Source organism: Galeopterus variegatus, unplaced genomic scaffold (assembly GCF_000696425.1).
Source record: "Galeopterus variegatus unplaced genomic scaffold, G_variegatus-3.0.2 Scaffold1044, whole genome shotgun sequence".
Lineage (NCBI taxonomy): Eukaryota > Metazoa > Chordata > Mammalia > Dermoptera > Cynocephalidae > Galeopterus > Galeopterus variegatus.
Window position 1 is genome coordinate 355189 of NW_007727155.1, and position 12665 is coordinate 367853.

General features: G+C 42.3%; 1 protein-coding gene across 2 annotated transcripts in view; it reads right to left on the reverse strand.

Annotated features, from left to right (window-relative positions):
* Nucleotides 1-12665, reverse strand: part of WIPI2 (WD repeat domain, phosphoinositide interacting 2) — a 39199-nt gene that overhangs the window by 4290 nt on the left and 22244 nt on the right. For both annotated transcript variants that reach the window (XM_008574418.1, XM_008574419.1), the window contains exons 3-11: nucleotides 11836-12005; nucleotides 10588-10684; nucleotides 10059-10156; nucleotides 9393-9485; nucleotides 6109-6179; nucleotides 3365-3472; nucleotides 2045-2209; nucleotides 1411-1518; nucleotides 475-605 (exon numbers count right to left, since the gene is read on the reverse strand). In XM_008574418.1, the coding sequence (XP_008572640.1) occupies nucleotides 475-605; nucleotides 1411-1518; nucleotides 2045-2209; nucleotides 3365-3472; nucleotides 6109-6179; nucleotides 9393-9485; nucleotides 10059-10156; nucleotides 10588-10633 (820 nt within the window). In that variant the 5' untranslated portion in view covers nucleotides 10634-10684; nucleotides 11836-12005. The remainder of the gene's footprint in view (nucleotides 1-474; nucleotides 606-1410; nucleotides 1519-2044; nucleotides 2210-3364; nucleotides 3473-6108; nucleotides 6180-9392; nucleotides 9486-10058; nucleotides 10157-10587; nucleotides 10685-11835; nucleotides 12006-12665) is intronic.

Here is a 12665-nt window from a genome sequence, read left to right on the forward strand (position 1 = left end):
GGAGCACCACCGCGCTCCCAAGCGGCGCACTGTAGCAGTGCGCCACCGGGCCGGCCCCAGCCAGGTCTCTTAAACACAGGCCCCTACAGCCTGTTCACACTGCAGCCTCCACACCCGCAGGGTCCCTGGGGCGAAAGGGGTATTCAATACGTATTTGCTGAATGAACAGGTGGGAGGCCAAAGACTGAGGACAAAAACCTGGCAGTGTTTTTAGGGTAATATTTTAGCTGAGAGGTGGCAGCCGGACACAATTCATATGCACCCAAAGTAGTCTGAATCATGATGGCTATTACTCATTCTTGAGAAATTCCCAAAACACCGGTTTACAAAGGCTTGCTTCCACTCTCAGAATAATCACTTCCCTGTTCCAATCAAAAGTGGAAGGTGGACAACCCTGGTGAGAGCACAAAGTCTGAGAACCCCACAGAGGCCGTCAGCATAAATTACCTTCTAGGTGTGTGTCATGCCCCTTACCAAGTCTTGTCGGAGATGAAGGCACATAAGTACCTTTTGCTACAGCTGTGCTGTATGTCTGAGTTACTAAGGGGCAGTCGTGAGAGGCAGAGTCTAAGATTTCACTGGCTGTCTCCATACTGCCATCCAACCTGGAGAAAGGAGAGAATGACAAGAAACTTGCCAGATGAAACGCTAAGCCTTCATTATACTGGGGCAACGTTAAAATAATTCCCCTGAGTATCTGTTTACTCAGATTTTTACATGAAGATTCTTAAATGGAAAGTCTGATTTAAAAAGTTATACCTAGTGAGACAATCTTGTCTTATTTTATTCTTATAATGGAGGATCATAAATATAATTAGTTATTTAAAAAAAATCACCCCCCACTTCCACCCCATACTTTTATAAAGTACTATAGTATCATTGTTGGAACTTTTGGAAGATAAAAGAGAGTGTAAAACAGAAAGTCAAACTATACTATCTCCCAATTAAAAATGCTCTTCTGCTTTCAAAGAGACAACCTGTACCTCACAGTGAGAGCAGGCTCACCAAAACTGCCCTACATTGCGGAGGACACCATGCTACATTATTCCTTTCTTTCAAAATGTTAAGCTCTGCCCTCACAAGAAGGCCTGGACTCTGCTCTACTCGCCACAGGTAAGAACAAATGCTACTGCACTGGCCACTCTCCTCTCCCGTCTCTGCCCAGTCACTAAGCTGGAAGCCTGCGGACAGGTGCAGGAGAGCAGGAGTCTGCCGCCAACAGCAGTCCATGTCCCCCAGTCACGGGGCAGAATCAGGGAAAGTGAATCTCCTAAACAGCACAAGCCAGCACACTGAATCTGTCCCTTCATGTCACTGGTTTTCAAGGAAATGAGCAAACATACAAGGGCGCCCAAACAGCCACCTGACAGCCACGTGGGGCAGCAGAGCGCAGGCAGCGGGCACGCGCACCTGTGCTGTTTCATGAGCGCACACTCGCCGCCCTCCTGGGGGTCCAGGTTGTACATGTACAAGTAGCCGTCAGAGGCTCCCACCAGCAACCGGGGAATCTTCTGAATCCTGGTGAGAATAAAAAGCAGCCACATTCTAGACCACAACTTTCACAAAAAGCATCTTATTCAACCAGCACTCTCACCCCTGGCAGGGCTAGAGAAGAAACTCTACCAAAATGATCACAAATTTAATTTTGTGTGTTCGACACATTACCTCCATGTGAAAGGACAAGCCCACGCACACCACCGTGTTGCCTGGTGCACATAATGTCAAGGCCCTGGTTAAATACTGGCAATTTCACACAGTTTGACTTAACGTTTTTCATCAACACTAAATATTCTCAACACAAACTGAAAGAGGAAAATTTTTTGTAATTAAAACACCACAGAGAAAGCATTCACGTCTAGTATTTGCAAAGATGCACGTTATAGTTCTTTCCACTTCCACATAACTTTTGATTAAATTAAAGTTCTAACTTAGAGCTCCACATTATTCTCGAGTCAGGAGAAACATGGCAGGGATCATAAAACCTTGCCTCTTGTGCTCTGGAACAAGCTACGAAGGGAAGGGGACAAGCGCCACCTCTACTCACGTGGCCAGTGAACAGATGTTTTTGTGGCCACAGAATGGTAGGCGGACTGTGGCAAAGGCTCTGCCCTGGTTGAACATTTCTGTCACTTGAGAAGGCAAGTAGCTGGTGGAAGCCATGAGCACTTTCCCAAAGTACCCAGTCCAGGTGGTGGGTTCCTCTGGTGGCCTAGAAGGAAATATCACCAGACACATGAAGCTGGATTCTTCACTGTGACTATTACCACATCTCACTCACACACAGACAGCCCTGAAACTGAAAGCAAAATCCTCCAGACTTCATGGAAAAAAAAAAAAAGAGGTTGGAGGGCCAGCCCGCGGCTCACGTGGGGGAGAGTGGTGCTGATAACACCAAGGCCACGGGTTCAGATCCCTATATAGGGATGGTCAGTTAGCTCACATGGGTGAGCGTGGTGCTGACAACACCAAGTCAAGGGTTAAGATCCCCTTACCGGTCATCTTTTTTTTTAAAAATAAAAAAGGTTAGAAATAAACAAGTTCATGCTGAAGGCCCTGGGGAAGTTACGGAGCATCTGCTGGCAATGTCAGAGGAGGGGGTCTCAGTTTCCAGAACAGGAGGAGCCAACATCCTGCCAACAGCCATATTACGTTAGGGCAGATGATCAGGTCCCCCCTTTGTAGCAAATGTGAGGACATTCAGGGCCAAAATGATGGCCCACCTCTAGATCTTTGTGAAAGGAAGTCTACAAACACCTTGAATACAAGGCTCAAATTGTTATTTTCCCATAGCCCAGTTCTGCTTTTGTTCATCTTTGGATGTACTATAAGCTATCTCGAATATTCCTTTGAACACTGCACAGTATAAACAAACCATGCTGATTGTAGTGAGGCACTCTTTTTAAAAATTCAAGATAAAAGACTACCCCTTCATCACATATATTCATTAAGTAATACATAATTTAAATCATCTGCTTTAAAAACGGAAGCCGGCCCACCCCTTTGCTTGCGGGGGCAAGTTAGAGACACAGTACTCATTCAGGGAGCAGAGCAATCACAGACGCCTCTGTTTGCAAGGGGTGGGAGGAGGGCATCTGTGTACTGACCTGCAGAGGCCCGATGGGACCCTTCCTGTCTCACGCTAGGTCTGTTCTCCTGAGTGCTTCCCGCCTTAGCACGTCATCTGAAAGGGGACAACCCTGACAGCTGAGCCTGGATTTAGTGGCACTTGTTCCAGGGCAAGCTCCAGGATATTCATTGGCCAATAATGTCCAAGGGCTGAACAACTCTGTGCTTACGTTTTCATCCAGTCAGTGGGGACAAAGTGATTTGTATTTTTTTAAACAAATGTGTCTTTGCAACTCACTTTTCTTTCACAGTCTCGAGTTTGAAGATGTGCACGGTCTCGGTGTTGCTGGACGCAGAGAGGAACATGCCGTCCATGCTGAAGGCCAGCGAGCAGATGCTCACACACCTGGGGAGAGAGTGAGCATGCCAAAGGAGGCCTGAGTTTCCACTGTTGCTGTAAACACTGGCGAGGGACTACTACGCTTCTCCAGGGATTTGTAACTGAGTGACAAAGAAGAAAAGCTTCCATCATAGGCACACTTGGATTACTGATAACATTTTCATTCCTGTCCAGCCATCTACTCAAAAATTTTCTTGAGAAGAAACGTTTGAAAAGTAATACCAAGTAAGAGCAATTCTTTAATATATCCTTAAACTGGCTAATTTTCTTTGTAACTCCAAATAACAAGAGAACCAGGATTTCATTAAACCATTTTTAGCTGAATTAGGATGGATTTATAGTTCTAAGATTAGTAAAAAACCCCAATAATTTAAATTACAGCAGTTCTTACTACACCAGAGGGTAAATCAGCAACCTTGATAATGTGTAAGAGCTGAGCAAAACTTTCAACATGCTAAGTCTCTATAGTCTATCTTAAAAATCACTATAAAAATCCCAAAGCCATTAAATAAATGTGAATTTTCTCATAACCCTAAGAATACAAGGCACTTTTACTTTCAGCCCAATCAATAACAGTAAGGGGTTTTAGTCAATGCAATAAACATTTACTGAGTGTTTACAACATGCTCTGCATTGTACTTAGGCTGTGGTGATGAATTAGACAGTAATGGTTCTCACTTTACTGGAGCTGCTGGTGAGGGGTGTGTGTGGGTAGTATAGATATTAAATATGCTACAAGCAAAGGAGAGCTAAAAAGTGCAAGTGGAAGGCGCTAGAGAAGCGTAGAGTGACGGGATTTAACCCGTGTGAGGGTCAAGAAAGGGCCTCCGTGAGGTAGATACTCGACTCAGATGCTGAGGTCTTACAGAGTTGGCCAGGCCACCAGGTATGCCACTCCGAGCACCAAGTACAGGAAACACACATGCAAGACCCCAGTGAAGAAAAGAGATCCGCTCTGCTGAGGAGCGGAACACACATCATGGCTGAAATGAGCACAGGGAATGGGAAGTACGCTGAGGCTGGAAAGGAAGAGCCAGAGGTCACAAGGCCTCGGGAACCACAGTAAGGAGTCTGGAGTTAATCCTACAGGTCAGAGGAGGGCAGTGAAAGGTTTTAGGTGGGGGAGTGTGATCTAATTATATTTACATCTTCAAAGAACAGCCTGGGTTCAAGTCTGAAGAATGGCCTGAAGGAGACAACAGCAGAAACCAGGGAGAGCATGAGGTTACACAGACAATGATGGGGACTGGGAGGGGTGTGCAGGGAGAAGCGGGAGACGTCACAGGAGACTGACACAACCAGGAACTAACTGCATGCCTGAAATGGACGGAAGGAAGCAAAGCCAAGTACCTCTGGCTTGGTACTGGGGAGGTGGCCAGTGGTGTGAGGGACGACAAGCAGACGGGGCACATTTTGGCTTGGCTCTCTGAAGTGCCCAACATCCAGTGGGCAGGAGAAAAATGGGTCCACCTCAGGAAAGAAGCCAGGCTAGGCATCTAGACTTAGGGTCTGCAGCACACACATAGACAACATGGCTTGGCAAGAGTGTGGAGCTTTACGGCGTGGGGTGAGGAGAGGCTCTCAGGCAGAAACTGGACAAAGAAAGGGGAAATAGCAGAAGCAGCAGTAGCAGAAGAATCTACAAAGGCGTGGTGTAAGAAGACCAAGGGAAATAATGAGGCAGTAACTGGAAGGGGCTGTGGCATTTTGGCTTTGGCTTTCAGATGGGGACACTAAGGCATGTCTGCTCTATCTGCTGGGAAGATCCCATATTAGAGGGAGGTGACAGCAGACAGCTAGAGGTTCCCAGAGAAGTTGGGGAATGGGGGGGGGGGCAGGAGGGGACAGTTAGAGGTTACTGAATCCTTCCTGAGCCCCAAGCATCTCCTGTTCAATGTCCAGCCTTGAGGAGGCAGGTCTTGTTTATTACATTCCCATTTTGAGATGAGGAACCAGAGACTAAGAAGCTAAGCAATGCTGCCCTACGCCACAGGGCTACAAGTGGTGGCCCAGGATCTGGGCCGAAGCACTAGGCTCCGGAGCCCCAAGTCCTCCCCTGTTCTGCTATTCCACGTGGTGGAGGGACAGTCCCGCCTCCGAAACAGGAGTCAGGGAGGGAGTGCTAATAAATACAGATGCAGGAAGGCTGGCAGACTGGGTGGGGTAGGTGATTCCTAGTTTTTCTTTTTAAAGAAAGAGCCAAGGCCATTTGCTATGGGTGAAAGGGGAACTGGGTAGAGGTTCTCAGAGGTAGAGAGCAAAGAGAGTATGCCAACAAGATGAGGTCATTATCCTCCAATCTCAGAGCAGGCCGAGGAGCCACGTAGGACCAGACAGCAGCACTGGGCCTTGTTATGTGAGTTTTTCCAAACTCTCGGGCTATCTGGCCATCACTCTACATTCAGGTGGGATCCCAGGCAAATGAGAATGCAGTTTGCTTTTATAAAAATGTTCTTTACCTCCCTCCAATGATGAGACTGACTCCAAAATCTCAACTGGTAATCCAGCTCGACTGAAAATGCTTTTGTATTTAATTGGGATCTTCCTGGTGTTTAAGTTTCCACTTTCTTGGTCATGGATAATATAAAACTGAAATCCAAGTATTACCTCCAGAATCAATTTTTGAGATTTATACACTTTACCTCTTAACTCCTCTCCGGAACTCAAAGAGTTTTTGTCCCTCTGGAATGGAAAATACCCTAATTACAGTACCCTGTGATGGGGAAAAAAAGAAAAAAGAATTTTAGCTGAGTAAAAATAGACTTTTCCTATTACTTTCAGATCAGACTACTAATGGCCACATGACATGTTCCCAGCAACAGCTCTGCCCTGGGCCAAGATGGAGTTCTGAGGTCCTCTCCTCTGCACCCAGCTCCCCAGGGGGCCTCGTACACATCACCCCACCCTTTTTGCCACAGGAATATGAAAAAATTCCCCTAATCTGTGGTTTACTTAATATTAAATCTTTTCTTTAAATCAACCAACTTTAGCTTACTATTTAAACATTACTAGCCTTGAAGTCAAATATGGAATAGTTCTATTTTTCTAAGTCATTTATAAGTTTAAACTATTAAATACAAACCTTCCCAGTACTGCACATTGGGAAGTACTGATTAATGCTATGGCCTGACGAGGCTGCAGGGCCCACTGAGGTCCTTTCCTCCCACTTTAAATTGAGTTACTGATCAAGAGAACTGATCAGCTGAAAATCTTGCTTAACTGCCTTAAAAGGGACAATAAGTCCAGACTTACAAAATGGTAAGATGGGTATTAAGAAAACTCTTACTAAGACAAAAGAAAATATGAATACATGGTGAAATATAGCATTTCCCTGCTTAAAAATAAAATATTTTGAAGATGCTAACTTTCCCTACCACTCTTCTACTTCCTTCCCCTAAACAAGTTAACCGAATCTGTGGGTGGGTGAGACAGAACAGAAACATCTGGAGAATAAATAAAGCAGACAAGAAAATAAAGATGAACAGGACTTTCAATGTCTGAACATCAAAAGAATACTATCAAATGATAGTACTAAAACAGCACTAAAAGAAACAGACTGATAGAACAAAATGGAAAACCTTAAAACAGATAGCATCTCAGATCTGGGGCGTAGTAGGAATTATTTAACATTCAACCTCACACCGACAGTAGAAGGTTCAAACTGTTAAACAGAAAAACTGTTAAGAATATCTGACATGTTTATAAATAGTAAAAAAAAAAACGGCAGGTGACCTAAATGTAGAACACCAAGAAATTGTTTAAATAAATTATAGTAAATTCATAGAGTGGGATACTATACAGCCATTAGAAATAAGGCTGTAGGGCCGGCTGGTGGCTCGCTTGGGAGAGCATGGTGCTGACAACACCAAGTCAAGGGTTAAGATCTCCTTACCAGTGATCTTTAAAAAAAAAAAAAAAAAAAAAAAAAAAAAAAATAAATCAGGCTGTAGATAAAATAGGTTCATTTGAGAAAACTGTTTAAAGATAGTGGCTCTCTTTGGATGGAAGGACACCAACGAAGTTTGTAACTCTTGAGAATTTGGAAGATAAAATTATTTTATGCACACATATACAACAATAACCTAGGCAAACGTTTTGTCCTTTACAGCCTAAACTTTTAGATTTACACATAACTTTTTTAATGGCATATCTACTGTGCAATACTAATTAAGAGTTGTTTCATCACTGTACGCCTGCATGCCTGCGAGTTCCTTGAAAGCAGGATTAAGCCATATACCTCGGTAGGGCCCCAGCCAGGTTGAGAAAGCAATGATGGTCTAATCCCACAGACTAAGGATTCTGTGCAAAAGGAAATCAAGCATTTGCTCCTCATAGTCCAGAAAAAAATTATTCTATTTTACTGGCCTTGAAATTCCATCAGTGCTTTAGGTCCTTTGTAAGAGCTAAGAAAAAACAGTGGTGAGACTTTGATGATCAAGAGGCCAGAGAATTTCCTCGCTATTTTGATACTCCCAAAGAAGAAGAAAAGGACAAGGTGACACTGTGGTAGTCTAGCACAACTCAAAGCAAAATCAGGCTTGGAGTTCACTCCAGCTGGGTAACCCTGGGCACGTGACTTAACCTGTTTGAGCCCTCGCTATAAAATGGAAAAATGTTTACCTTACTGAGGGGATCAAATGAGGTAATGAATATAAAGAATCCAGTATAATTCATGACACAAGAAGTGATCTATAAAAGGTAATACCATTATTATGTAGAAGGTGGGTATGAGATTCAAGAATAAAGGCCATGTAGGAAAGTTAAAGAAGTGAACCTCCTTTTTACTGTACTGTATTTGGTTGATTGGTTGGTTGGTTGGAGGGGAGAGGTGACTTGGGAGGAGAGGCTATTTTGGAATTTCAGTGAGATGTAAAATTAAATCAAAATCAAAGTAAAATTCATCAGTAGACAGCTGAAGAGCAGTACTGCTCAGAAGAGACGAACAAAGGCAATCGATCTCTAAGACAGAAGAAAAGAAGATGGAACTTATAGGAAAAGAGGAGCAGCAAAAGAAAAAGAGGTAGCAGCCCAAGTCAGAGAAATGAGGACCCTTCAGTGTTGTGGAGGCGAAGGGAGAAGAGCTGCAAACTGAAGGGATGTGCATGAAGGGGTTTGAAAAAGGCCACATCCTTTAACCCAGAAATAATTCTTACTAGAATCTCTTAAAAATTAGAAATACACATAAAAGATTTATATATGACTTAAATAAATTGATAGCTATAACAGCAACATATTGGAAACAAAAGTTCCAATAGGATAATGTTTAAGTAAATCACTATTGAATATTGTACAGCCATTAAAAGTGTTTTTAAATGGAGAAATACATTATTATGCAGAGTGAAAAAAATAATTATACATACAGTATGGTTCCAATTTTGTTCAATAAACAGAAAAAAATAAAAGGAAATACACTGAAATGTACTCACATGAGCTGGATAGAATTATGTCTTTGCTTTTTCACACTTTTTATTATTTCCTATGTTCCTTACCATCACATATGTCAGTTTCATTATTGAAAAGCACAGGCTGGCTGGTCAGCTCAGTTGGTCAGAGAGTGGTGTTGTAATACCAAGGTCAAGGGTTCAGATCCCCATACCAGCCAGCCGCCAAAAAAACCAAAAAACAAAAAAAGAAAAACACACAGGGTCAGAGGCACGGTTACAAATGGTGTTCTTGTCTCCTCTGCACACGTCTGTATTTTCTGCCACAGCCACGCATTTGCTCTCATTAGACAATGGCATGGGTGTGCCTAACCCGTTCCATGGCAGCATACTCTACAGCCTGACAAGCAGGTTGTTACCTTTGCTTCTGTGTGACTTGGTCGATCTACAAACTTGTTTGCTAAATAACTTGGCTGTGTGAACAGAATTGAAAAAGTTTGTTGAAATCTTTGAACTAGTTTTCTCCTGGGCCACAGCAGACTTACCTTCTCGGAAGCAGTGGCAAGTTTGGTTCCACTTGCATCAAAAGCCAATGCTGCTAAAGGACTGTCATGAGCCGGGATCATGTTTGCAGCTCTCTGAAAAGGGGAAACTGATCAAACATGACTGCCACATAGTGACAGCCTCTGCCCCTGTGCTGCCATTTGGTTATTAGGCTGAAAATGCCAGTCAGCTGTTACTAAAATACCATTACAGTCACTGCAAATATCAAATCCACTTGAGTTACTGGGGCTGGGGGCCCAAGGAAATGCTGCTCTGGTTTTAAAAAAAGCAAAGCAATTTATCTATGAAGTTTTCTATATTACTTCAAACACTCACAGCGCTATGTGCTCAGCACTTGTGGGGACACAGTAATAGAAACGGAGGCTAAATTAAGTATGCCTGCTTTGCCACTAAAGAGAGCAGCAGTGAGAACTGTTATCGCTGAGCCACCTTCAAACACTCACAGCGCTATGTGCTCAGCACTTGTGGGGACACAGTAATAGAAACGGAGGCTGAATTAAGTATGCCTGCTTTGCCACTAAAGAGAGCAGCAGTGAGAACTGTTATCGCTGAGCCATGGAAATCAGGACATCAAAGACACCACAGCACTCGTTTTCAGAAAAAAAGATACATTTTAAAGAGCTATCCAAGTACAAAGGGAACCTCACCAAATTAATGGTATCAAAGACCTGCACCTCTCCGATGGTTGCACTCCCTGGATACGCCAAGTAACAGTTGTCATTGTTTATGGACAATGCACACAAACCTGTGAACAACACACGGAGAACAAAACGCAGTTGAGTCTCAGATAAATCCTTCTTGGTTGTAGATATAGTTTAGCACTATTTAACAAGGCATGGATAAACCAAAAATAGCTGATACAACCTTGTCTGCTGATTTTTTTTTTTAGGTTCTACACCCCCATACCACCACTTCAGGTGACACCAGTATTATAAACAGATTAAAGGCCTTTGGTATGAACTGATCAGCAACCTCAAAATTGAAAGCTGGTCAAACCAATGAGTGTATATGGTCAAAAGACTAGTATCAGTAGGAAGGCAGCTTGGTTTAAAATCAACACTTTTTAAATGTCTCTTCTGTGGAACCTATAAAGAGAGAAAAATCTCTCTCACCTATAGCTATCTTTAAAAGGCAAAAATCAGAAAAATAGGATTCTTTTCACACAAATTAATTTACCTGCAGGGTTTGGGGGGGTCTCCCTGATTGTATGCAGTACCTTCATATCCCGAATGTTGTGTATATACAGAGACTCTTCCAGGCATACTATTAGCCTCTAGAAAAGAGAGATGAAAAACAAACAAACCAAATATGAAGAAATTCCCAGTACAACACATGCTCCCAATCTTCACTTAACCAGATTTGATTAAGATGCTCTCAATTCTTTTCAGAACACCACACAGACAGGATCTGTAAGGCGTAGAGGATGCAGATGGCTTTCCACTGCCAATCAAAGGGGGTCCAGAGCCAGCGGTGCTTGCTTGAAGACCGCAGATGCCAGCTGTGCTAGGATTCTAACAAGCCGATTTAATTCAGTATTACATAAACTGATAAGCTACAGCTGAGAAAAATGTGCTTTGGATAGATTTGGTAAAGATAAGTTGCTTTTAAAAACTGATGTTGAATGAGGCATGTGTAAGATGAAAATAAAAGCCTAGGGATTTTTTAAAAACATAAAATTTTATTCTGCACTCATTACTTTGCAAGTTCTTGCTCCATTTTAAAGAAAATGAATGTTAGATAATGCATCAAGGGGACGATTTATGCAAGAAAGATGACTTGGCACAAACATGGATGGCTCCATGTTAGTTGAACATGAATATACATTTATGTTTTAAACTTTAAAAATATTTAAGATGTTGTGTCCTGTAATTTCCCATTTTAACCAACTTTCTCAGTTAACAGCCAAAGTTCCAGTTTCAATCACATAAGATAAGAGGGCCTCCACGGTTACTACTTTATTTGGTCACCAATCTCAGAGGATCTGGCAACCCTTTGTCGTAATTTACATTCTGTAACTAGCAGCTCAATTAGCCTGCTCTGAATAGAACACTGTTGTAAACAGAAAATGCTGAAGGAGCTTATGGTCAGCACCGTTGTTTTGTGAGCAAGCACAAGCCAGGAGATAGTTTCATGAAATAAACTCAACGTGCTATTCACCAAGTCCATACTCTGTGCCAGACATTCTTGTTAGTTTTGGGGAAGATACAAAGAAGCAGTAAGCCCTTCATCTTAACTTAAAAGTTAAACTAACAATTTAAAAAAGGAAAAAAGTCTAATGGATTTTTTAAAAGCAACATTTATAAAAGCAAAAGAAGGAAGTAAAAAAAAAACAAAACTATAATACCAACTCTATGGCCATCCTGAAGACACAGAGATGGTGCAGAGCGCACTTGGCAGTTTAATTCAAACAAGAGTGTCACTCACCTGTCTGTTCAGCTTCACAGCCAATATCGTATTAGAGTAGCTGTAGTTGCAAATCTCAGTTCCTTTCTTAAAGTGGCAAACCTTTAGCTTCCTAGGAGCTTTGAGGCTAACGATGGCCACTAAGCTGCTTGAGAACAATCTTTCTACAATGCACACATCTTCAGTATCAGCTGGAATTGGAAAAGGAAAAGTACATACATGAATAGATACAGCTCCATGGCAACAGGCACAATCTGCTCACAAAACCAACACATGCCTAAGTAACAGGTAAAGCAGAGCACAGCACTATGAGGGTACAAAGGGGGCCTTTGGTCAGGTGACTGTGCTGCAGAAACCCCAGCAGAGTGGCACAAGACAGGCCATGGGGTCTGGATATTCTGTTATCTGCAGCCTCAGGAATGTTGCCAATATAAATAGGAATGTCCTTATATGAAAATTTGCATAAGACAAATTATAGAACTACTTAAAGGGATTCCTTTAAATAAGCTCTGTTGCTGGATTTAAATGGTGTAACTTAAAAACACACTTCCTAGTCAAACTACTTCTAAGTCAAACTACTAGATAAAGTGAAAGTAAGATCTAAAGGCCTACTTTATTAAGACAACTATTCCTAGGAAAATGCAAACTATCAATCATTTCAACAAGGATCTGACAGCCTGATGTGCTGAGTATTAGCCTAGCTACTAACATATTGATGTTAACTAAAAAGTCATGTACATACCCAAAGTGGCATAACATATTTGCAGAAACAAAAAGTTATAGGATTTTGCTATTAACTTAGAACGAAATAGGCAGTAAATTCAAGCGCCCGATTCTTTTTTTTTTTTTTT